The sequence below is a fragment of the Saccostrea echinata genome, unplaced genomic scaffold (assembly GCF_033153115.1).
Source record: "Saccostrea echinata isolate AGI-Se365-2 ecotype Australia unplaced genomic scaffold, CSIRO_AGI_Sech_v1 ptg000047l, whole genome shotgun sequence".
Lineage (NCBI taxonomy): Eukaryota > Metazoa > Mollusca > Bivalvia > Ostreida > Ostreidae > Saccostrea > Saccostrea echinata.
Genome location: NW_026889796.1, coordinates 13,501,607 through 13,527,971, shown reverse-complemented (window position 1 = coordinate 13,527,971; position 26,365 = coordinate 13,501,607). Strand labels below are relative to the sequence as shown.

Sequence of the window (26,365 nt, the reverse complement as noted above, 5' to 3'; positions counted from 1 at the left end):
AACAGAGGAGTAGGATTTTAGGCTTTATTAGCTACAGTATGTGGTCATAAGTGAGTAATAATTGCATTTTTACCCTATAGGCCTGAAATACCAATTAAAAAAAAAGTTAATGTGAGGTCAATTTTAGCTTCACTTATGGCCAGGTATATTGTACTTCTAGGGCTGCACAATGATACCAATACTCTGGTGTATTGTGGTTCATTGATTTACAAAAATATCATATTGCAATACGTTTTGTCAATTTTAGATTATCGGTAAAATGCTTGGACTCAGAATTTCTTTAATAAAAACAGAGTTTGCGAATTGCGATCCTGCCAAACAGTGAGATGAAAGGGTATGGGTGCATTAATTAAAACTGCATTTCGGTGCATAGCTGTAGAACAACAAGAATTTTTTCTTTTGGTTATTTTTCAAAGTTATCTACATTCTGCATATAAATGGAAGTTAATAAAATAGGAAAAGGTCATTTTTAATTTTTATTGCAATATTGCACTACATATCGCAATACAGTTAAAAATATCACAATACAAAATTTCCAACCAGTACCCAGTCCTATCTACTTAATGATAAAAATTCAGGTGCCTACAGTGCCTATTTTATGTTCAGATTATTATTCCAGAATCATAAAATGGAAGACATGGAACTTTTTTGAAAGGTGCCCTCTCACTTTTGTAATCTGAAGATAGGTAAAAGTCTATCGCATCTTTATGTCATCCCCTCCCATCTCCCACCCCTTGTTTTGTTTCTCTTGTGTCCTTCCATGCTGATCTATCAATATGAATTTCGTTGTGTATTGTAGGAATGGACGTTTTTCAGAGTTGAGTGACCTTTGTACATGTTGTGAAGTAAAATAATAAGACATGGAGGAGGAAATAAGGCTAATCTCAACACGGAGTTCATTAAAACTTTGTCTTATGTCAGCTGCTAGGAACATTCTCCATTTCTTTGGGATCCATGATTATTCTTCTGAAGATGAAATCTGGGAGCAGGAGATAGTACACAGAATCCAGGTTATCAATCATTTGTCACTTATAATCACTTGCTATGCTTACACTAAGATCTAGGCCTGAGTATCGCAAGCTACCTAATGGTACGATACATATCACAATACAGTCATGCGATACCAATAACCAAAGTTATTTATAGGTGGACTTATAGTCTTAGCATTGCATTTTTTCGTTGCTACCTTGTTTTCAATCATTTTGTAACATTAAAATTTGTTAGTTTGCATGTAGAGTTTTCAAATAAGACAATGAAAATTAACTTGTACTGTATCACGATTCATACATGGTGATACGATACGCGTATCATGAGACCTTGCGATCAATACGATCGATGTATCGCTGTATTGTTACACCTCTACTAAGATTCATAATTATTTGATGCAGAATGTGCTCAATAGAGCAAAGAAAGTTCAAACTCAACAATAGATTTGTTTTGCTCAGTTATTATTAATTCCTTGTGCAAGCCATATGAGGCTCATAGAACAGCTGATAATTTATCCAGTTTCTGTGGTGCTAAGTAGGTGAAGGGTACTGATTCCCTTCAGCTTTGGAGTCCTAATACAGCTTTTACTCAGTACCTTTCACTTAATTTTTACAGTCTTAATTTTTCTGAAATATTGTCGTTAAGACCAAGACCTAGGTTTGATTAATTAGATAATTCTGTAGAATATAATAAAAGAAGGGGGGGGGGCAAAAAATGTATGTGATGTTGTTGCCCTTTATTGACAAAAATACTTCATATATTAGTTTTAGTATATTTATTTTTTACTTCAAAAGAATAAATCGATCGTCATGTTTCAGAATAAAATGTTTGGTTTGTGGAATGATAATGATATCACTGATGATGCCACTAAAGGCCTTGTTCAAGAGGTCTGGACCACAGTATCTGAAGTCCTGTCAGAGAAAGTGCACATGTCGCATGAGGCTGAAGATTATTCAACTGATCTGGACCAAGAAGGAAACTTCATGATTCAATTAATACCAGAAGAAGACCATTTAAGGTAATTAATGAATGCACCAGAGCTGTACAAAACAGCTGATAGGTTTGATTTGTCCCAGGGATCTACATTAACAGTTGTCCAATTGCCCGGGACAAGTAAATTCTCAGTTCGGGCAAGTGAATCTTACGACGTACCTGTCCGATCGGGCAAGTGATTTTTCTCATAGAAATGTACATATTTATTTAGTTTACATTAATTTAAATATATATATATAAAAACAATAAATTGAAGACTTGATTTCTGCCAGGAACCTGACTGACATTGTTTTTGCATTCCGAATTCCTTGTCGCAATTTCTGGATTATAAATACCTTTCATTTGAAAATCGGGTTCGTTATTCCGTTTTTTCCTAGGTAAATATGCTGTTCGTCTACATCTAAAATGTTCACTTCTTATTTGGAAATTAGATTAAATATTCACTCACAGAATATAAGTACAGTGTAACATGATGTATCCTGATCAAGGTAAAAATCGATGTATGTTACGTAGCAACTATCTTCCTTAAGCGTTGTTTCACAGTTATCTCAGAAAATCACGATTCACAAAAGAATCCTACCGAAAATAATTTTTAAAAATATGAATTTTATTAAAACAGAGGGTTATTGCTATATGGCAGTGTGTGTTACCAGGTAAAATTTACAAGGACAGTGGTATATACATTTATGTACAAACGCAGCATCAAAATTTTTTCAGGTACCTCACCTTGCCAAATTGACAGTAGTGTATTTGGTCACATTTTTTCTTGTCATAACATTTAAAGTAATATAAAAAATTCTTCTGAAGTTCTTTCCTTATTTTGGTCAACAAAGTTTTGCATTCGGACAAGTCAAAGTTTGAGATCACTCGCCAGAAGGGCAAGTAAATCTGAAAGTTAATGTCTATCCCTGTGTCCATTACTGATCTAAAACAAAAGTCCAAATTATATTTCCTTATTGACAAGACTGAAATCCTATTATTTGATTGATTTTATCTTTTCAGTGCTTAAAATTTTTACGATATACAGTTTACACTATCCATGCAGAGTTTTTAAAAACCATCGGTCCTACCAGCAAAACCGATAGAAAATTGAAATGTCTGATGCAATTTACTATGTCACCGATCCGAGTGACCGATCATTTTCTGCATTAAAAATCCACTGGGTTTTTTTTTCAAGTTTTCATTTTACCTGTAAAGTTTTGTGTTTTCTTTGTAATCTCGAAAGCCTTTAGCGAGTTACTTTCTGGCAATGTAGCAAAATAGATGATAATTCTAATCTACACTACTACGAATAATCTAGAGAGTTCTGAATGTCAACATGGCATGTAAAGTCGAAGCGAAAAAAAAAAAAAGTTGAGAAAATGAGTTGAATTTTTGTCTTTATATGGGTTATTTTTTAGGATAAAATTAAAGACATATATACAAGCTGAAAAAGATTTGTTATGAGTAATTTATTTTCAGTGCATCTCCTTTTGTTTTCTTCAAACTCGTTTTGGAGTGGATCCCGTTGCAACTATCGATATGTGTGACATATTTTCACTGTGATGTGGGCTTGTCTCGAGACTCGGTTAAGATTATTCTAATTAAATGTACTCTGACCTATTGAAATGCCTCACAATCGGTGTTGTTATGATCCGCAGAATTAATTATTTCCACACTCAATCTTAGTACATGTACTTTCAAGGTCCAATTATCTAGGTTGGCATTAATGTTCTGCAGCAATTTAATGTATACTTTCAGGCTAAACAGACCAGTCCTCCTAACCAATGTCATATTCTTTTGAATTTCATCATGAATTATACTAGAATTTATTCAGACTGGTAGTATTTGCTTCGTACTAATAGAACCCATTAAGTCATCAGTCCGAATGACTGATAGAAATATTAAGTTTTTGGAAACTCTGTACATGAGTACAAAATATTGAGTATACACATTTGTACTCGGAACATATTCCTCAGAGGTACAAATAAATCAACCAATATTATATAAATAGTGCACGTTTTTGAGGGTAACAGTTGAAATTGACACCCCAAGGAAAACCATTGTCAACCGACGCGTCAGCGGAGGTTGACAATGGTTTTCCGAGGGGTGTCAATTTCAACTGTTACCCTCAAAAACGTGCACTATTTATTTTATTATACTGAATGTCTTATTGATTTCGGATGTCATAAAAAAAATTCGGAGATCGTCGTTAAGTTCACGCTTAGAAAGCTTTCAAACTCCCCAGTTCTATTTTTCTCAATAAGAAAGCTTCGGAAAAGATTTACCAACCTCTCTATTGCTTGTTTGCTACTCAAAAAGTCCTTTATCATCTAAACTTTGCACTCGCAAGGATGTTTCGTCTGTCGTTTGTTGTTTTCAAGTAAGCTACATCGGACGCAAGCTTTTATTGACGTCGTTAATTCGGCTTCTTTCAAACGCACAACCGACGTTTTGAGAATTCTACGGTGAACCTTACGCGCATGATTTGAACGCATGTGATATTTTCGTAATGTTACCCAATGTCAAGTGTGTTGCTAACGCTGAGGGTAACATTACGGATTGTTAAATGCGTTTAAACCAATCAGATTTTAGTATTTAACATGAAAGTATAATAAATATATATATCCCATTATTTTACTACAGTGTGGACATGCATATAGCAGTTGCATTATAAAGAGAAAAGAAAACAATTAACTCTTAAAAACAAAATGTTTTACTGTAAGAATGAAAAGAACATTCAATTTACGGTAATACTGATATTTTTAAAAGCGTACATGCATGAAAATTTATATTTATAAAGTAAATTCAGATTTGAGTAATCCCCCTTTAGTCATTTGTGTCTTGTTTATATAGAGATACATTCTTTTAAAGGAAAAAAAAAAGAACATATGATGTCACAGCGGCTAAAAAAACTTGCATCATGGCATTCAGATGACTGATAAGGTCCATTTGCCTCTTTTTTTAAAAATAAGATATCATATGTAAAACCACTGAGGTATATAGATGTATACATTTCATGTTCCATGTATTAAAATTTTAAATATTAAACTTGAATTGAAGTTTTATTTATTACTGTAGATCAAAAATATTTGTGACACCTTATTTTTGTGAGATGAGTATTAATGGTATTTTTAAGCGAGACAGAATTTTCACGAATTCTGTTTATTGTGGTATATAATCTTTACTAATAAAAATATACAAGAGAATGAAATTTTCACGAGGAGACAGTCTCACGTAATTATGCGAAAATAAAGTTCTGGCAAATAAAAAGCGATTTACAGTAATATTTGCTGTTAACTGTAGGACACAAGTTTTAACCAGATTTGATTGGAACCAATCTGCTAAGAGCATAAAGGATGTGTCGCTTGAGTCCACAAATGGTCAATCGGGAGTGCCCACAAGTCAGTCATCTGAATCGACAAACAATGTGCAAGATACTTCATCAGAATACCAAGATAATGAAGTACATGTACCATCCCAGGAGGCAGAGTCTGCAGAGAATAAAGTGACTTCAGAGGAATTGGAGGTTATGGGAACCAGTGTAGACAATGAGAAACAGAGTGATCTGAGCCACCAAACAACAGTTCCAGACCAGGACAAAAGTGTTACACGACAAGATGACAACACTCTCCAACCATCAGGAAGAGTACCTCAAAGTGGAGGCATAACTGAACAGTCAGGACAAGAATATACCAAGAAAGTCACACGGGAAAGTGGGAATTCTTCTGTTAATGGAGGAAAAGATCAGAGAGAAGAAGCTTCCACATCAGCCAGATCTACGGTAGAAAATGAAGTAGAGGGAAGGAAAGTAGAAACTTATTCCATTCAGCAGAGAAAAGACTTTAAGGGAAGCAAAGAGGAAGCACCATCAAGCTCAAAGACAGCAAGTGAACAACTGAAGGGTTACTTTAGAGGAAATAAATTTGTTTCAGACAGAAGTAAAAGTGTGCGATTCAGTGTTGTTAGTGTTATTGATGAAAGAGACAACAATAGTGGAAATAGTGAGATAAATCCAGATGATCTGAAAGAGATAGAAACTTTATCTGGTACCAAATTGCGAGACACTTTAGATTTGGCTGGAGAGGAGGGGCAAACTTCCACAACAGAAGATGAAGCTACAAAATATGTACAGGTAAGGTTGATAAGAAAAATCACATTTACTTGCTATTTACTAGTATACATTTACTGGTGATGTTAATTAAAAATAAAAGTTTATAATTGTGTAGGTAACTGAATCTCTGACTGCTGAAGACTTTGCCTATGGGAAAGAGGCTTACAGGGATTATTCATTATATGTACAGGTTAGTTTGGTCTTTTAAGAAGGATCTGTCTATCTTTTTTTAAAATAATTTACAGAAAATAAATTTAAAAAAAAATGTTTATTTGTAACTGATGCTTCATATATTTAAAAAAAAAAAAGGTCAAAATTGTAGAACAAATTCATTTTCCATAACATACCTGGTACATATGATTTTGTTGTGGAAAATTCCAAATCCATTTACCAATAACATATTCTCTGTAATATTTTAATGAAATGAGGTAGTAATGTGTGAATGATTGAAAATACTTTGGGCAAAAATGGCAAAGTATTCAGCATTTTATTCTTAAATTAGATTGAAAGAAAGAATAAAATAAAGAAACTGAAAGAATCAAAAGAGCAAGCAATGGAGAAAATGGCATGGAGAATATCAAAGATTGATGAGATCATTGACAAAGCTAGAGGTATCTCAATGTTGTAATGATAAAAAAATGGCTTCATTAATTTCTTCAATTTAAGCTATTTGAGGGAAAATACTGTGCTTAGAAATTTATACATATGATAAAACATACTCATTAATATATTTAAAGTGGATTTCTTTTAATTGTACAGAATATTACCTGAATCCATCTGGTAAAGCAGCAGAGGCATGGAAGGAATTGAGGCGTAGCATTAAGTCCAGCAGTAATGTTGGCCTGGATAGCGATACAGACATCAGATATAAGTTGTCTAAGCTTCACTCTCATAGACCTATCTTTACCAGTATCATAGTGCTAGTATGTTCAATGTACTTATATTTGAACTCAAACATAAGTTTCATTAACTATTATCAATAAAATGGGTATTTTTAAGTATGTCACTGTGCATAGGATAAATAAGTTTGTACCATATAAATTTTATAAAATTTGATTTTACACTTAACTAACTTACCTAGAGTATATTTGCCAAATATACTGATTTTTGCATCTGGTCCTTCATTTTGCTGTAATTTGCTTGGTTGTTTGAATCCGGCTAAGAATAAGTTTTTTGGACATCCCCATGAAGACCATCTTTTAAAAACATGGATTTCAAAATATCATCTGAGAAATACTAATAATGCTTTTGAATATTTGCTTTGCCATTAGATACAAGTTGTTGCCTTTAGTGTGCTGTGTTACTTTGGTGGAATCACAAAAATTGGGTTTGAACCATCAATAGAACTTGCAGAAGGAGTACCAACATTCCTGGGTTCAGAGACAATTCATAAGTGGGTCAAGCCAAACATCTGGATGGGACCCAATGAAAAGTTTTGGATAAGTAAGTCATATACAGTCAAATGTCATTAACTCGAAATTGATGGGACCATGATTAAACCATAAGATATCTGAGGATTCGAAATAACAAAGTTAAAGAACATATAGAAAAAGTGGTTGGGACTGCCAAATCACTTCGATACATCCCTGATATTCAAGGTAATGGTGTTCAAGATAACAAAGGTCCACTGTAAAACCGATTTTGTTTAAAAATTGAATTTAACTGAAGAAAAAAATCTTTAGATATCCTTTCAATGGCCAGAGATTTTAAAGTAATGTTCATCTGAAGGGGATTCGTTCGAAAGGAAAAAAAATACACCACTGTATCAAGAAATACTCTTCATCAAGAACATGTATGTTTAATGTCCTATGAAATAAACAATGGGATGGATCCTATAGTGTATAAAGGTCACAGCACAAGGGTCACCCGAACTAGAAGTATGCGCAAGGATTTTTTATTTTTGCATTTTAAGGTGCAGTTTTTCTCTCTTTTCCTCCTTCCTTTTTCTTTGTCACCTTTCTTTAATTTTTTTCTTTCTTATGACACCTACATTGTTTATCTGCCTATTAAGCTGAACCTTTATCTGCATGAGTTTGAGGGGTGTGGAAATCTGGAAAAATGCTTTCATGAAACCTCTATGCCTTTCAAGTCAGAATCTTTAGTCTATTTTTAGCCATTATAGGCATTTTTATTTAAGCTATGACTGCATGTGGAAAGGATATTTTAATGTGTTCAAGCTTAACAAAGTCATAACATTATGTATTGATCAACAAATAAATTACTGTACTGTAGACGTACTTTTCTCCATGTGGGATTAATTTACGCTATGTATGCGGTCGCAGATTTTCTGGGGAAATTTGTTTCAATCCAAGGAATCAGCATAATTTTTTACTGTGGATTGAACAGAAAGAACTATATGCGGTAAAAGCATATTTTTGCCCCCATAAAAGGCAAATTTTGAAAATCTCTAGAAATGTAAACAATTGTTATATTGTATGAAAATCTTTAATTAAAGAAAAATATTACAGTTTGGAAGTAGTTTCTTGTCCATGCTTGTCTCTGTGAGGTCACAAACTATTTGAATTTTCCGATATTTTCAAGATTAATTAAAGGACAAAATGGGCAATATTTATCCAATTTTGAGTATAGAATTTACTGAGCGTAAGCTTGCTGCAAAGCAGTGTTCGCATATTTGATCGATATTATAATTGTACACTTAATATCAAAAGATGGAGCTGGAGCAGACCAGTGCTTGATGACTTTTAATCAATATATCGACGAAAAATACACTTTTTTCTCTCAAAATCATTAAAATATTGAATTTACGTCATCTTCATGACATCATATTTAACATATCATGTCACGGCTGATGAAAATAAGTAATACTCTCAAGTCTGCGAATACCCCCCCCCCCCCCCCCCCCCCCCTTGTTTAGAATGTAATTATAGATTTCTCCATCAAAGTTTGATCTGGGGGGAATTAAGATATAAGTCATTACCGAATATAGTCCTTTGATTCTGCAAAATTATGACCCCTTGAAAAAAGAATGTTTACAGTATGTGATATTATAGAAGCCTAATTCCTGAAAACATGGTTAAAAAAAAAACTTAATGATTACCAAAATATTTGACATAACAGTTCCAGACTGTGTGTTTGTAGGTGTAGGAGCTTTGTACTCTTCCTGTATGAGAGAGGATTACAAGTTAATGTTACAGACCTCCAAGAAGAACTACACCTCCACCATGGTTCTGGGCTGCTGTGAAGTTGCCAGCAGAAATACAGCAGGAACTCTGACACAAAAGGAATGTGACCAGGAAACTGGAGGTTAGATCTGAAGGCAGCTGGGGTGTGCTGGTGCCTTAATTGTGTATCTAATGGCACCAATAATCCAGTCACTACAGAAGGAGTTGTTTTACATTCCAGATGATAAGTTTTTGGAGCAGATACTTTTCCTTCACAATAATGTATTGTTTTCTTAAAAAAAAGCAATAATTAAGGTTAACTGGTCAATGCTTCATTTAATTGAAATCATTTGTTTGGGACTAAGCTGTCTGGAGAGCTACAGTGAGGCTGTGCATTACTTACAGAAGTGAAAATAAGTCATTTGAAGGACATTACAAGGAATTTCTTAGAAATTTATTAAAGATGTGATCGAGATCCCTCTGTAGCAGTAAAAGCTTGTAGAAGTAGTTTACTTTAACCTCACCCTAGGATCATGAAACATCATAAGCATGCACAAGCCAAAATCTTTATATTAATTTTGCAATGAAATGATGTATAGATGTAGTCCAAAACAAAAATGCTTTTCAACATTCGCTACTGTTGTCTTTAAATTAAGATTTTCAGTATACAAGTAATAAACATCATCTGAAATTTTGACTTAATTCCAAGTGTCTCCTGATCCTGGGGCTAGATTATCATAAATCAGTTAAAAGAGGCATAGGCCCTAAAGATGGAAAATCTGCAGTACTATTGCAAGATATGTACTAATTACTATAGAATTCAAGTGGCAGCTTTATTCTTTCCAAAATTTAATAAGTTGGTAACTAAATATATTTGAAAGTGTGCCATATATTTTTTATACACTTCAAAGTTACCAAAGAGAGTACATGAGTATTTCCTGTATTTGGCTGTAGGTGTGGGGATATGGCTGAATGGTGTCCCTTGTGGTGCTAGGCCAACAGGGCACAACAGTGTGTCCCACAACATAAAACCCTGCTGTGTGAACATCAGAGGAGAGTGTAGAATGGTGTCGCACAAACATTGTGAATTCTTAGAGGGAACCTTCCATCAGGAGACTGGCAAAGAACATTGCAGTCAGGTGATTAAGTGTGCCAAAGATGCAACTCATGTTTTGGTCTAATTGTTAGATATATGAGTTGAAAAGATTTCATTAGTTGACTTTAAGAGAAGTGAGTAGGCCTAAGTTTTAATTACTTCTGTCCAGTTTTAGAGGTGAGATAATCTCTCTTGACACAAAGTACAAGGACTGGTTGCTCTGAACTAAAATATCAAGATGTCATTTGTTATGATTTTAGTGAACAAAATTTCAATGTCAACAAAACAAAATGTGATTCTAACTCTTTCCTCAGCTATACTGCTAGCTGTCTCTGCATGACCTTGACAACATGCCTTTGAATCATTTGTAACAGGAAAAGAGAAAATGTATGACAGTCACTGGACTTGGAATCAAATCGGGGACCCCTAAATCACTAGTCAAGTGCTCTATCAACTGAGCTACACAGGCCAATATCCACGACCCAAACCATTACACTCCTTCCTCCTTAAGTTGTCTTTGCCCTCGAAGACACAATCCAAGTTCTTAATTTACCCCTAGCAGGATTTTAATCTGCAAGTCCAGAGGTGGTTAACGGCACTAAATCTGCATGTACCAAGAAAGGAAAAAATGTACAATGTATGGCTGGAGAGGGAATCAAATCCCTAGACCCCTGCATCACTAGTCAGGTGCTCTACTAACTGAGCTAGCTACCCAGGCGAATACCACACGGCCCTAACAATTACACATTTGTGTAAAATACATGTACATGTTTCTATATTTGCAGTGGGTAGGGAAACATCACAAAGTATCAGGTCTGAATAGGGTTGTTATCTAAGGATACTTGAATTTGGGAAAAATCTAGCATTTCAGACACATCCTTTATTTTCCCTATTTAAGAATTAGGGATGTCAAAATATTTATTTTCCTTAGTCGATTATTCGATTCCATTATTCGAACGATAGTCAATTATTCGGAACATTTTCTGAAAATAAAATTTTATTTCAAACTTCACTAGTGCATGACGTATTTATAACTCAAAAACTCTTTTACTTAAATATGTTTAAAAAGTAACATAAGAATTAATGCAATGTAACCTTTGATAGCATGATTATTTGAAATAAATTTAGAAATCTAATTCTCCAAAATTTATGATTTCCCCATCGATCAAATTCATAAATTGGTCTGTACATGCAGAGTGAGCATTCAAAAATTGCTAGCCGATATTTTTTAAAGTTTATTATGAAATAAATTGGGGGGGGGGGAGGAGGAGGAAATATCTCACTATCCAAACACCAGGTGGTTGTTAAATTGTTAAACAGTTAGTAACTGCTTATTCATTAATTGACTGCTCTGGCTATCAGAATGTCCTTAATTATGAGTTTAAAAATGCAAGCAAATTGTTTTAACAATTAGTGTCAAAACATGTCACAGCTATGGTTTGTTCCTTGCATTTGAGCAATCTTAAAATAAAAGATAATTGGTACGTCGTATAAAATCAAGTCCAATTAATTATTTTACAAACAAAGCCCAATATATATATTGATGGTTGATTTATTACAAAAACAACACAAGCAGTAACTGATAGATGAATCTCGCGGTAGTGAAGCATTTATAATTACTGTACTTTCTACACACACACGGAAAATCAAGTTTTTTGTAGAGGAAAATTATCAACTGTCTCCGAGGAAAGACGGTTTCTCAATTTTGTAATGAGAATTCCATATTGTTATCACTCTTTAATTGCATTTTTAAAATTATAATATTCGAATGTCGTTTCATTATTCGATCGTTGGTCCATTCGACTGACAGTCGAATAGTCGACTATTCGTTGACATCCCTATTAAGAATACAAAGGTTACAGAAGCTTGCAGATGTAGATGAGCAAACAAAGTAAGCTACATGTCAAAATTGCACTCTAAGAGTTTGCATTCATTTCTTAGTCAACCTTTAATTTGGTCTTTACTGAAAATAGTGCTTTAATTTATTTCAAAAAAATTACTTGCATATTCTCAAATGAAGCCCTGATTTTTTGGTTGTAAGCCATTAGGACTCTACCCTAGCTGTGCATATTCTGGTATAATAATTAATCTTTTTCTTGTCTTAATACCAAAAAAAAAAATGCAGATATACTGAATGCAAATTTGATAGACAAACAATTGCTGAAATTCACCTTAGTGTGCACATTATTTTCCATTAAAAATGCAATGTCCTTGATTTCAAAGCTTCCATATATCAGAAGTTAAGTTTAGGAGTTGTCTTTCTTTTTGTTGCTAAAAAACATGAACTAAACTTAGTATCACATTTCAGCATCCACGTCTTAATTGATCCACCCAAAAATTTTCTTCCATGGCAGCCTGCAGTAAGGATAGTCATCTTTTCTTATGAAGTCCTTTTCAACTTTTCTAAATATTTTAATAAATTAATACCCAGTCCTTCAAATTTTGTTGATAGAGGTATGATATGATCATTAAAAATTTAAGGCTGGCCTGTAGTTAGTCCTTATTGGGCACTTTAAATGCCAGGTTTCTATATAGTTTTAAATTTGTTACTTTTGAATGATATTAATGGCTTTCTTAATTTTGAAATTAATGTCGTAGGCTGTCAGGTACCAGTTCAAACCTATTACAATTTTATTTATACATCTACAATGTTACAGCTGTTATGCACTTTAATAGTGCTCGTTGTTGATTCTAGATTAGAATTACATGTACTTATGTTGCTGAGGAGTGACTTTTTAGGCCTCTTTCCCTCATTGTTTTCCTGGTAGCTGAATATTGTTGAATTTAATGTATAATAGCAAACTCAGAATTCCATAGTTTATATAATATATATAAGTATTGGTTACTGAACTTAATCCTGTCATATGCATCTAGAGGCATTAAGTATTCCTTTGTATTGCAATAAAGCATGTAAGTGACTTAGGTAAAATGCCAATATGGTAAAGGGAAGCAGACTTATTAGCTTACAATGAAAGACTGTTGCAAGTGAAGTACATGCACTTTCATTTGCATGGACATTTATGAAACACGTCAAAACTGGTCAAACTTTTCTCCTTTTGACTGAATAAATTCAATGTAATTACATAAACTGTAAAAGTGGAATACATTGCAGTAGTTTTAGTTTCACTTTGTTCGCTGTCAAAGAATTGTCCATAAAAATTATACAATTGTGAACAAATATGCCATTCTGAGTATTGTTGACATATCAAGGCGCTCAATTACACTAAAAATCTCGTTTTCTTATATCATATACTAATGAAATAGTAAACCATTAAACTATCTAATGAAATAGTAAACCATTAAGAAACTCATGGTCAATAACTATGGTGGGTTAAAGTTAGTTACTGCATATGTTTATTTTTAATATTTACCAATAACTTTGTTTGTTTTTAAAGAATGATTTATAAAATTGGAAATAATTATGAAAGAGAAATTCAGTAATAACTAAATTTAAACCACTGTGAAATATACAAACATAGGAAATTATGAAATATTAAACTCTTGCAATTAAAAATATGTATTATTAAAATGATACATTTTTTATTTTCTTATATACTAGGTTAACTGCATCAATGACCTTTGCATTGGGAAGTTAGGTTTTATGATATCCTCTATCCCGGGCAAGCCTGAGACACCGTGGTTGTCCCAGGCTCCTCAGCAGTGGTGGCGCCTCCCCCTGTCTGTTCTGTATCACCATGGAATAATCCATGCTTTGTTGGTAATAGGAGCACAGACTTTGATACTGAGGCACATAGAAGTGACCATTGGCTGGCTGCGTTTGATTATACTATTTATTGTGTGTGGATGTGGAGGTTTGCTGGTAAGTAGGTGTCTGCTATGATGTATGATATCAGCTAATGTTCAGATTTAGATTAAGACCATATCTTATGATTATATAATGTTTTTGCTGCAGTTTATCAGGCCCAAAATTGAACTTTAGGTGCCCTACAGTAGCTGTAATCACTGCTGTAATCAATCTGTCTGTCTACCTGTCTGTTTATTATGGTCAAGATCTAGTAAATGAAAGGAGCCTACAGATTTCTCCAATTTGAGAAATAAATTCCTTTAATCATGCTTCATAAGTACAGCTTGGTCAAATTAGGTGTATCGGGGTATATTTTGTAGGTAGACAAGAAGAAAAGTGATATTTAAACTGTCTTTTTCACTGAAAAATAAAGAAAATCATTCATGAATTTAATATGGGAGTTTTTTTTCCTTATTGGACAAAAGAAATGTATCCAGATTAAGAGATCATTGGTATAATTAAATAGTCAAGATCAAAACTATTTTTTTCCTTCACTCATTTTTAGGGATGTGTGATTTTATTAGTATACCGGTATTTCATGATTTTTTATTGCAAGATATGTATCGTGATACGGAGACTAAAATACCGTTATTTAGTATGTAATTATAAATTCCGGTATTACCGGTAATTAATTTTGTTGAAACTCTTGAATTACAATATAACAGGAATCAAAATGTGTTGTAAAACACAAAAACAATGGCATCCTAGCATCCAAACATTAAATTCTTTATAAATACATGTTAATAAATAAAAATGAAAAAAGTGAAGTTAAGTTTTCACACTAAATTTGATAGAAAAATCATGGAAATTCATTTAAAATCAATAAAAATTATGTGTAAAAATATCATGATATTATCGTGATATTTTTTTTTTAAAAATCATGATATATCGCGAAACAGAATTCTTGGCGATACCCATCCCTACTCATTTTCATACAGAAAGATGTACCTAATACTGATACTAGAACATTTACTGTTTGGTAGGGAGTGAAAAATTTCAATTTGATATACTTCCAAAAAACCATAAATTTTGTTCCACTAACATGAAACTTTATCCTTTTAAAGGCAGTAATGACTAATAAGCCAGATGTAAACAAGATGTGTTTGTGAAACACTGATGCACCTGTATGGCAGCTTATGGCGAAGGTTAAAGTTTCTTAAATGCAAGTCAAACTCCAGGTCAAGAAATCAAAAATGTTGGTACGCAAAGAAAGGTCTTGTCTCGAGGAATATACTTGTGAAATATGAAAGCCCAATACAAACTGTTGAAAAGTTATGGCGAAGGTTAACATTTTTTTAAAGTAAGTAAAACGGCAAGATCAAGGTCAAATGGTGCCCAAGGGAAGTTCTTGTCACAAGTGATACACATGATCGTGAAATTTGAAAGCGCTAGAACCAAACATTCAAATGTTGTGGCCAATGTTAAAAGTTTTTAAAAGTAGGTCAAACTCCAAGGTCAAAGTCAATGCCAAAATTGTTAGTATAGGAAGGTCTTGTCACAAGGAATATACACGTGAAGTATGAAAGCCCTAACTTCAACTGTTCAAAAGTTATGGCCAAGGTTAAAGTTTTTCAAATGTAGGTCAAACTCCAAGGTCAAGGTCAAAGATGTTGGTATGCTAAGAAAGGTCCTGTGACAAGGAATACACATGTGAAGTATGAAAGACCTAGCTCAAACTGTTCAAAAGTTACAGCCAAGGTTAAATTTTTTTCCACAGTAGGTCAAACTCCAAGGTCAAAGGGTCAAAGATGTTGGTATCTAAAGAAAGTCCTTTTCACAAAGAATACACTTGTGAAGTTTGAAAGCCCAAGCTCCAAGTGTTCAAAAGTTTTGGCCAAGGTTAAAGTCTCATAAAATTTTGCAAAAGTGGGTCAAACTCCAAGGTCAAGGTCAAAAGGTCAAATGTTATGGTACCCAAAGAAAGGTCTTGTCATAAGAAATACACATGTGAAATATGAAAGCCATAGCTCCAACCAGTCAAAAGTTATGGGCAAGGTTAAAGTTTTGCGGACAAACAGACAGACAGACGGACGTACAGGACAAAAACTATATGCTCCCGAATCTTCGATTAAGGGAACATTAAAAAAAATTAATTCTTATATCTGGGGGTGTTTTCCTGGAGGACAGCCTTGGTGTAATAAAACGGATTTAAAATTCCAGGTTCATATAGCCTACCTGCGGCAGCCTAGGGTATATTTTACTATAGAACTGCTGGGGATTTGGCACAAAAACTAAATATTCAATTGAATAATGTCTTCTGAATTTAAGAAATCGGATGATTTTTCTCACAAGTGAACAGTGACATCTTACTAATTAGAAAAAAGTGTATAAATATACATGGTTGAATTTTCTTTTTTTTAAAAAAAAAAAAAAAAAGAAGGGATTAAAAATTGCATAATCATTGTTTTGGATATAGTTAGATAAATGCATATTACATAATCCACAAAAACTTCATGATAACAGGTATTCATGTTTATCTTTTCATCTGGATCTTTTTTTCTAACACTAAAGCTAAACAAATTTGATCTATTCAAATATTATGTTGAATATAAATATAGAGAAAAAAACATTACTCATGGATAGAGTGCAGTTTTTCTTGCAACAACCATAAATTTCTCTAAAATACATAACAACTGTTTTTACAAATTGTAATTAGTCTACATATCTAAACAACAGCTTGGACATCAAAATGATTAACATCTGATAGGTTGATAAAATTTCCATTCTTTGAGCAAACCATTTCTTTCTGTCAGTGTAGAGCCTACTTTTCTTTTAAAGTTTACTTTATGATATTTAAAATTGTTTTACTTTTCGAAAGCACACAAGGCTTTCAAAAAGATTACGAACAGGTGGTACTTTTACAAAAATAGCATGTATTTTGTGGAAGTTTAATTAAATATTGAATTTTTCTCCAACAAATGTATTTTGGCTCGTACAATCATGATTTCAGCCTGGTAAAAGTACTGGGTACTGGCAGATTTTAGAAGACCTGTGTTATTTAGAAAACCTTATTGAATAAGTCAAACAAATTGATGAAATGAGTTGTGGACATGCATTTAATACTCTCATACATGTGCCTGTGGAAGAAGACATAATTTTATCCAATTTAAGTTTGAGTTTCATTGACAATGTTTTTTTATGCTTCATGTTTTTTAATGTGCTAAAATATCATCTTAATGTAATTCAGTGGAAAAAGGATTTCTCTCTAGATAATATTTGAATGTCCCACAGCTACTTCGATCAACCTTTGTTTTAGCTAGGTCATCTGAGTCCTTCAAGTTACCTATTACGATCTGTTTATGTCTGTGGCCATGCATCATCAGGCGTTCCGTGAACATATGAACATTTTCAGCTTCTCTTGAACTGCTAAACCAAATTCAACCAATTTTAATGCCCCTATGATCAAAGATTCAGAGGCATATAGTTTTTGCTCTGTCCATATGTCTGTCTGTCTGTCAACAAAAACTTTAACCTTGCCCATAACTTTTGATTGGTTGGAGCTAGGTCTTTCATATTTCATGTGTATTTCTTTTAACAAGACTTTCCTTTTGCAATTGGTACCAACATATTTGACCTCTTTATCTTGGAATTTGATTCTTTTTGCAAAATTTTACAAAGCTTTAACCTGTCCGTAACTTTTAAACAGTTGAAGCTTCCTAGGATTTCATACTTCACATGTGTATTCGTTATGATTAATACCTTACCTAAGGTACTAAAATGCAAATAATTTTAACATTTTTACCTTGACCTTGGAGTTAAACCTACTTTTAAAAAACTAACCTTGGCCATAACTTCTGAATGTTTGGTGCTATAGCTTTCATATTTCACATATGTTTTCCTTGTGACAAGAATTTTCTTTTTGTACCAACAATTTTGACCTTTGACCATGACCTTGGAGTTTGACATGGCCATAAGTTTTGAATGGTTGGAGCTATGGCTTTCATACTTTATGGATGTTTTTCTTGTTACAAGACCTTCTCTTGAGTACCAACAATTTTGACCTTGGAGTATGACCTACTTTTGAAAAACTTCAACCTTGGCTATAACTTTGAATGGTTAGTGCTAAGGCTTTCATATTTTACATGTGTTTTCCTTGTGACAAGAACTTTCTTTTTGTACCAACAATTTTGAGCTTTTGGCCATGACCTTTGAGTGTGACCTACTTTTGAAAAACTTTAACCTTGGCTATAACTTTTAAATGTTTGGTGCTAGGGCTTTCATATTTCACAGGTGTATTCCTTGTGCCAAGACCTTTTTCTTAATTACAAATATTTTTTATCTTAAACTTTGATCTTGGAGTTTGACCTACTTTTGAAAAACTTTAACTATGACCATAGTTTCTAAATGATTGCTGCAAGGGCTTTCATATTTCACAGGTGTATTTCTTGTGACAAGACCTTGCCTTTGATTACCAACATTTTTAATCTCTTGACTTTCACCTTGGAGTGTGACCTGCATTTGAGAAACTTTAACCTTTGCCATGAACTGCCATACAGGGGCATCAGTGTTTCATAATGCATCTTGTTATGTATATAGCATCTATAATTAAAGGGGGAGAAAAATTGTGAATTTCATGGTCCCTTCTCCCCTAGGGCCTGAGGAGTGGGGACAAAACCTTAAAGATTAATGCAATCTTCAAAAATCTTTTTTGACATCAAGCAGTCAAACTTGTTAGCATGATTGTAATAAGCATTGAGTCCTCTACCAAAATTATGAAATTCATGTCCCTAGGGTCAGAGTTCTTGTGCTGGGGTGGAGTTATATAGATCGTATAGTGAAAGTGCATTATTTTTTTTGAAAATTTTCTTCTCTGCATCTGGGTATTAATCAAACTAATTAAATACATAGTTATGATGAGCAAGGGTGTTTCATTGAAAATTGTGAATTTCATGGCCCCTATGTCAGTGGTTCTGGTGTTAGGGCACGGGTCTATTGATTGTATAGTGAAAATGCATTCATTCTTTGAAAATCTTCTTCTCTGCTCCTGGGTATTATTTTAACATACTAAATGCATGGGTATGATAAGCATGGATGCCTCTTTCAAAATTATGAAATTTATGGCCCCAGGGCAAGGGATTCTGGTGAAGGGTGGCTTTATTGATTACATAGTGAAAAAGCATAATTTCTTTGAAAAATTTTTTTCAGCTCCTGGTTATAAAGCAAAGAAACAAAGTGTATAGTAATGATGAGCAAGGGTGCTTTTTCCAGAATTGTGATTTTCATGGCCCCTGGGTTAGATGTTCTAGTGTAAGAGTTAGAGGTGGGATGATATACCCGAAAATACTGGGCACTTCTGTCCCAGCTGGTGCACATCAACAAAATTTACCCCATAATATGCGGGTGATTTAATTGAAATATTTCAGAAGAAGAATGTATAACGAATTTATTGATGTATGGATATTCCATGTTTTCTTATGTTTTCAATAAGTAATCAGGCGAAGTTTAAGCGAGGTGAGGCAGACGACGAGAAAAGAGTTGCAAGCCTTCTCTCTTTTTATGTATCAGTCAAAAACGATATAATTAAAAACTGCTTAAAGAGAAAATAGAGTTACATTATTGATAACATATAGTGCATATTAGAATACAAAAATAGGAAAAAGGTGACTCGACTCCAGATTTAAAAACAAAATAAAAAATGGAGGGGGGTCCATACCCCAAGTGCCTGTGTATGATACATGCATTTAAATATTGGTACAATATAATAACACGAACGAACTATCAAAAAATTGAAAGTGAAAGTAGTTTTGGAAAAATATGGCGGCATGTAAATGAACTTTATGAAGCGAAGAGATAATAATGATATTGAAAACACTCTTTAGCACTAATAAGTCGTAGATATGGTGGAAACATTTTCACTTTTTAGCATACTCAGAAGATGGAACACGAATTGCAATCTCGTTTGCAGAGTTGTCATTCGTTCCTCTCTCAGACACTTCTGCAATGGTCTCACATCAAGATTTTTGACATATAGTTAAAAAAAAACATGATATTCCAGGGATTATTTCAAATTAAACTAATAGTTCTAGACTTATTATTTAATCTTGGACCTATTATTTGGCTTGGACTTTCAATTATTTTTGAATATCAGTGTAGAAGATTATAATTGAGAGGTTAGAAAAACAAATATTGATTTTTGTGTAGAACTATTTGATTAAAAAAAACACATTGTTTCCATTGTAGAAACTGGTCTTCCTAGGTATAAAATTATTAATCAGGTAGACTTGTAAGGAATAGATAAATAAAAATGAGACAAAAATAACTTATCTTATTAAAATGTTCTTCAAAGACCAAGAGTCAGGTCAATATGAGAGGTTATAATTTGGGGGGCAAAAATAGTATAGATGTACTAATATTTTGTTAATAGTCTGCATGGTAATAGTGATAAATGTTGGAAAGATTAGAACTTACTTTATGAGTTATTGCTGAATACTAGACTAATTATCTAGTTGATCCTCTTCATCCTATTTCTCTTACTTTTGGGCAACAAGGCTTCATCTGTCAGTTTTTTAATACTCTATGTTTCTTCTAAATTGTTGTATTATACTCAGGTGAAAGTTAAGGCCCTTGGGCCTCTTTTTACCAGATTTGTGAAATTCTTGACCACTGGGTTAGGTTTCCTGCTGTTAGGGCAAGGCTTTTTGTTAATCATTATTCAGATTTTTATTTTACTTTGAGAAAAGTCATTTCCCTTGATTATTCCCTGATAATAAATCTCTATAAAGTTAAGTTTGCATTTAAGGACATTGGCAAGTCAGGGTTTTCCAGAGAAAAAAGGTTTATTACGTGAGTTTTTCACCTATGAAATAGTGATTGAGAGTGATCTCCCGTGTAGAATTCTCTAAGCAGTGAAAACCAATAAAGTGACTATATTACAGAGGTAAACAAAAGCATGTGTACTTCCTTCAGCAGGTAGAATCATCTATACAGCAAGAAAGAAAAGTAGTAATGGCTTTGTTGTACATTGTATTCAGGGCAGAAAGAGCCAACAGGTCGTCATTTACCATAGTTATGCTCAGTATGCTGGGAAGGACAAAGATGTGACATATGCTGAAAGGTAGACTGACTGAGATCAGTACCTTAGTTGTGTGAAGGAAGCAACATTTAAGGGAAGTAACTCAAAAATAAAGATTGGTGCTGGTATGTCCTTGACTTGTTTCTATTATACATTTTCAGCCAAAATATCTAGAAGTCTTAGTAAATGAAGATACAATAATTTATATAACACAAAAACTATTTGAAATAAGTGGGTTTTGGAGAAATATTATGGTGAAAAGTTATGTAGGTCCCTTTTATCAACATTTTACATAGGAAATGCATTGAGAATTGCAAAACTACTGATTTGACAAAATCTGAAAAAAAGAAGGTTGGCTTGGTAGGTTAACCAATCCAGAATATAGCCTCTTTAGTACAATAAAACCTACTCAAGAGTTCTTGAAAAATTCTATACAATAACCAGGAACCTTGCCAATGTCCTTAAGGTATATGTCACTCTTCAGTTTTTGAGAAAAGTTTGATCAAATCCTTTATCTTCAAAATTATTTTTTATAATATATTTGGATTTAAAAAATGCAAATTAAGCTATGCACAATTTTAAAACTGCTCACAAAGTTGTAAAGAAACTAAATTTATGGGGGACTATTTCTTGTGGTGGAAGGTTATGTAGAAGAAAATTCTTCAAATCTACACATTTTTTTGATTTATTATCTTGCAACTTTAGCCCTACATATTTTTACTCGGAGAATCTTTTTCATTATTATATGCTAGGAATATTAAATATAGGTTCCAATTAATATTTTTAAAACAATTTTTACACATTCACTTAAAAGACTTTGCCAAAAAATGAAGATATATAGGAGGTTGAGATAAAATTTACATTGTTTTTTGCCTGAAAATAGCATATTTTGACCAATATATTTCAAAATTACATCACTGACCCCAACTTTTTCTTTCATTATTAGTCCCCTACCGGTGAAACCGGAGGGGACTATAGGTTTCCTCTGAGTCTGTCCGTCCGTCTGTCTGTCCGTCTGTCTGTCTGTCTGTCCGTCCGTCTGTCTGTCTGTCTGTCTGTCCCTCTGTCTGTCTGTCAGTCTGTCCCACTTGGTTTTCCGCACTTTTTTCTTTAACGCTTGCAGATATTGAGTTGATTTTTGGTATGTGAGTGTATCTTGATGAGTTACAGAACAAGTTTGCATTTCGTTCCGCTTCATTGATTTTTGACGGAATTACGGCCTTTTCAATTTTTAAGTGTTTTCCGCAATTTCCTTCTAAACACTTGTAGATATTGAGCTGATTTTTTGGTATGTGGCTTTACCTTGATTAGTTATAGATCAAGTTTGCATTTCGTCCCACTCATTAATTTTTCACAGAATTATGGCATTTTCAATTCTTAACGGGAACCAGATTACACATGCCGGTAGGGGACTAGTATTGCTAATGCAATACTCTCAGAATGCTTGTTTAAATTACATGATACTTTCAACCGATCAGCACTAAAGTCATAAAAAGCTTGATATAGAAAAATATTTTATTGCCTATTAAGAATTTTAATACCCCAAATATGATTTTTAGCTCACCTCAATGAAGTTGGGGGAGCTTATGTAATACTCTCAGCGTCGGCATCCCAGGTTAAGGTTTTTGGAGCAGTTTTCTTTTCAAGTACTTCTATGGCCTATATTAGTCAGATATGCATGGAGGATGCTTCTAGTGTGTTTTATTGTACCAGTCAAGGTGCTGCAATTTCAGCTAAAGAATGACCAGGTTAATGTTTTTGGAGCATGTTAAAGTTTTTGGAGCAGGTCTCATTTCCAAGTAACTATAAGCCCTATATTGACCAAACTTGCATGGATGATACATCTAAGGATGCACACTACTGGACTTGCTTCGGATGCTGGATCTGACCTATATTTTCCGGATGAGTGACCAGGTTAAAGTTTTTGGAGCAGATGTCATTTCCAAATAACTATAAACCCTATATTGACTAAACTTGCATGGATGATACATCTAAGGATGCACACTACTGGACTTGCTTCAGATGCTGGATCTGACCTATATTTTCCGGATGAATAACCAGGTTAAAGTTTTTGGAGCAGATCTCATTTCCAAGTAACTAAAAGCCCTATATTGACTAAACTTGCATGGGTGATACATCTAAGGATGCACACTACTGGACTTGCTTCGGATGCTGGATCTGACCTAAATTTTTGGGATGAGTGACCAGGTTAAAGTTTTTGGAGCAGATGTCATTTCCAAGTAACTATAAGCCCTATATTGACTGAACTTGCATGGATGATACATCTAAGGATGCACACTACTGGACTTGCTTCAGATGCTGGATCTGACCTAAATTTTTGGGATGAGTGACCAGGTTAAAGTTTTTGGAGCAGATGTCATTTCCAAGTAACTATAAGCCCTATATTGACTAAACTTGCATGGATGATACATCTAAGGATGCACACTACTGGACTTGCTTCGGATGCTGGATTTGACTAGCATTTTCCGGATGAGTGACCAGGTTAAAGTTTTTGGAGCAGATGTCATTTCCAAGTAACTATAAACCCTATATTGACCAAACTTGCATGGATGATACATCTAAGGATTCACACTACTGGACTTGCTTTGAATGCTGGATCTGACCTACATTTTCCAGATGAGTAACCAGGTTAAAGTTTTTGGAGCAGATCTCATTTCCAAGTAACTATAAGGCTATCTGAACCAAACTTGCATGGATGATGCATCAAGGGACGAACAATCTCAAAACTTGTTTCAGATGCTGGATTTGACTTACATTCCTGGATGAGTGACTACATGTAGTTTTAAGTTTTCAGATAAGTCTATTCCCAAGTAACTGCAAGCCCTATCAGACCAAAATTGCATAAATGTTGCATCTAGGGATGCACACTCCTAGATTATAAGTTTAGTGTGGGACTTTGCCTTACTTAAAGACAACATTCGTTGAGGTGAGCTCTGTAATCTCTGATTACCTATGTTTTTTAGTGCAAAAAGGTCACATAATAATTTTATTAGATGCATTAATTCGCAGGATTTTTCAATAATAAATATTATTCAAACTATTATACACGAAATAAGATTATATCTATTGTCATGATTACATTTGGTAAAAGGCTAAAGTGATTACCAATTTAAGTAAATTTACAATTTAAATACAAAAAGGTCAAATTAATTGTACTGTAGCTCAGTAATTAAGATGCACAGTGACCCCCAATTTTCTTTGCGATTTTGAGTCATGCTATATGAGTAGTAATCTAAAATATACTTCTCAAAAAATCCTTGATGTAACTCATGTCACGAGTGACATACCTTAATTGGTCTATTTTACAAAAAACTTTAATGTTTAATATAGAAAAGTAAGCCAAAGGCTCAAGTGAGCTTGTCTGATCAAAATTTGTCCATTGTTTGTCACATCATTATCATGGTTGTTGTTGTCATTAACTTTTTACATTTTCATCTTCTCCAGATCCACTGGGCCAATTTTAACCAAGCTTTGGTGCCATATTAGGGAATCAAACATATATATATATATATATATATATTATAGGAAAATGTCTTAAAAAATCATATTCTGATGTCCAGCAAAGACACGATTAGTAATATTAATACAGAAGCATCCTCATATAATGTAGATTCAAGTTTGTTCAAATCATGACCCCTTGGGGTAGGGTGGGGCATCTTCTCAAGAACAGCAAAGCCATGATTAGTCATAGTAATATAGAAGCAAGTTTGTTCAAAAATCATCAGTTAGGATGGGACCACTTTATGTATATTTAAACTGGTTATTTCTTACCAAGGTGAGGGATGTGGTTTATTGGCCTCTCGTTAATAATCAGGTAGACTTGTATATGATAAAGAAATAAACATAAAACAAAAGAATCCCCTTTCTTTTATACTACATGTATAACATTATTTAAAGACCAGGAGAAGTCATTTGGTATATGGTGTATGTGTACAATATACCAAAGCACCTCTTCATTGTAAAGATTGGTACTAGTGACAGATGGCAGAGAATGTATCACTGGCATACACTGTTAAAATACTGTATTTATACTTGTAGTCTAAGATGTATCTTCATAGAGTCATTGCAGTTCACTATACCACCAGTTTTGTTGATCCTTGATTGCCCTATTTGTCTTATTTTGGAGCATCATATCTTCCTTAAAATTGATGCTAATAATTGCTCTTCTGTGGATCCATTACTTAATAGGGTTGTATTATATCCAGGTGACAACATCACAACATCTAAATATATGCCTAATGGCAGTATGAATTCTAAAGGATATATTATTGGAGAGCTATTACAGAGATCATGACTGAAATATATCATTCATCCAGTGTACAGTTGAACTTTGGTATCTGGAACACTGATATCTTGAAAACCATGGATTATAAGTTGATGTGATTTGGAAGTCCCAACCCCTTATTTTTTAAGTATTTTACCCTGGATATCTCAAATCCTTGGATATCTCGAAGTTTTTTTCTCGGTCCCATTGAGTTCGAGATACCAAGGTTTGACTAGTATTTGAAATACATTTAGTACATACAGTCCAAAATAGTGCGATGTCAAAATGCAATTCATAGTTTGTAAGGATAAATGAAAGCTTTTAATGATTGTTTGATAAATGTGTCTCTTTACTATTATGCAGGCAGCAGTTATGTTCAACCCCTACCAACCCCATGTTGGAGCAACAGGTGCCCTTTTTGGAGTAGTAGGCCTGCTATTTGTAGAACTTGTCCACTTCTGGTCCATCATTAAGAAACCATGGTTGGAGCTCATCAAACATCTTGTGTTGATGGCTGTTTTTATTTTCTCAGGGACTTTACCTTATCTGAACATTTTCTCCATAATGACTGGCCTTTTGCTAGGGATGCTATGTGCCCTGGGGTTGCTGCCTTATATAAGTATTAAGAAACATAAAGCAGTATGCAGAATAATTATGGTAGCTATATCAGTTCCATTAGTTGTTTCCATGTTTTTTGTTATGTTTTATGTGTTTTATAGAGTTCAGCTTCTCGAAAACTGCAAATTTTGTGAGGCTGTCAATTGTTACGCATACACTGAGAATATGTGTAAATTACTGGATTAACAACATTGTAATTGTGTTATGCATTATTTTATATTTTTGAATCTACAAGTTTTAGAGATATGCATATTTTTAACAAGGAAAAAATACGTAATTTGGATTTTTACAATATGATTAGATTAATTTAAAAAAAGAATTTATGGCATTGTACAGCTAAAAAAGTTTTTTAGC

At 33.6% G+C, this 26,365-nt stretch overlaps 2 protein-coding genes across 2 annotated transcripts in view; one reads left to right on the top strand and one right to left on the bottom strand.

The window, feature by feature from the left end:
• Positions 1–26,365, bottom strand: part of LOC133202716 (regulator of G-protein signaling 12-like) — a 281,826-nt gene that overhangs the window by 94,257 nt on the left and 161,204 nt on the right. The gene's annotated exons all lie outside the window — the stretch shown is intronic.
• LOC133202371 (uncharacterized) lies at positions 830–26,365 on the top strand. The gene is made up of 11 exons (XM_061338187.1): positions 830–1,010; positions 1,806–2,005; positions 5,266–6,094; positions 6,189–6,263; positions 6,576–6,684; positions 6,833–6,996; positions 7,345–7,516; positions 9,173–9,337; positions 10,150–10,334; positions 13,851–14,111; positions 25,757–26,365. Exons 1-11 carry the CDS (start codon positions 861–863, stop codon positions 26,195–26,197), a joined length of 2,751 nt encoding a protein of 916 aa, XP_061194171.1. The 5' UTR covers positions 830–860; the 3' UTR covers positions 26,198–26,365.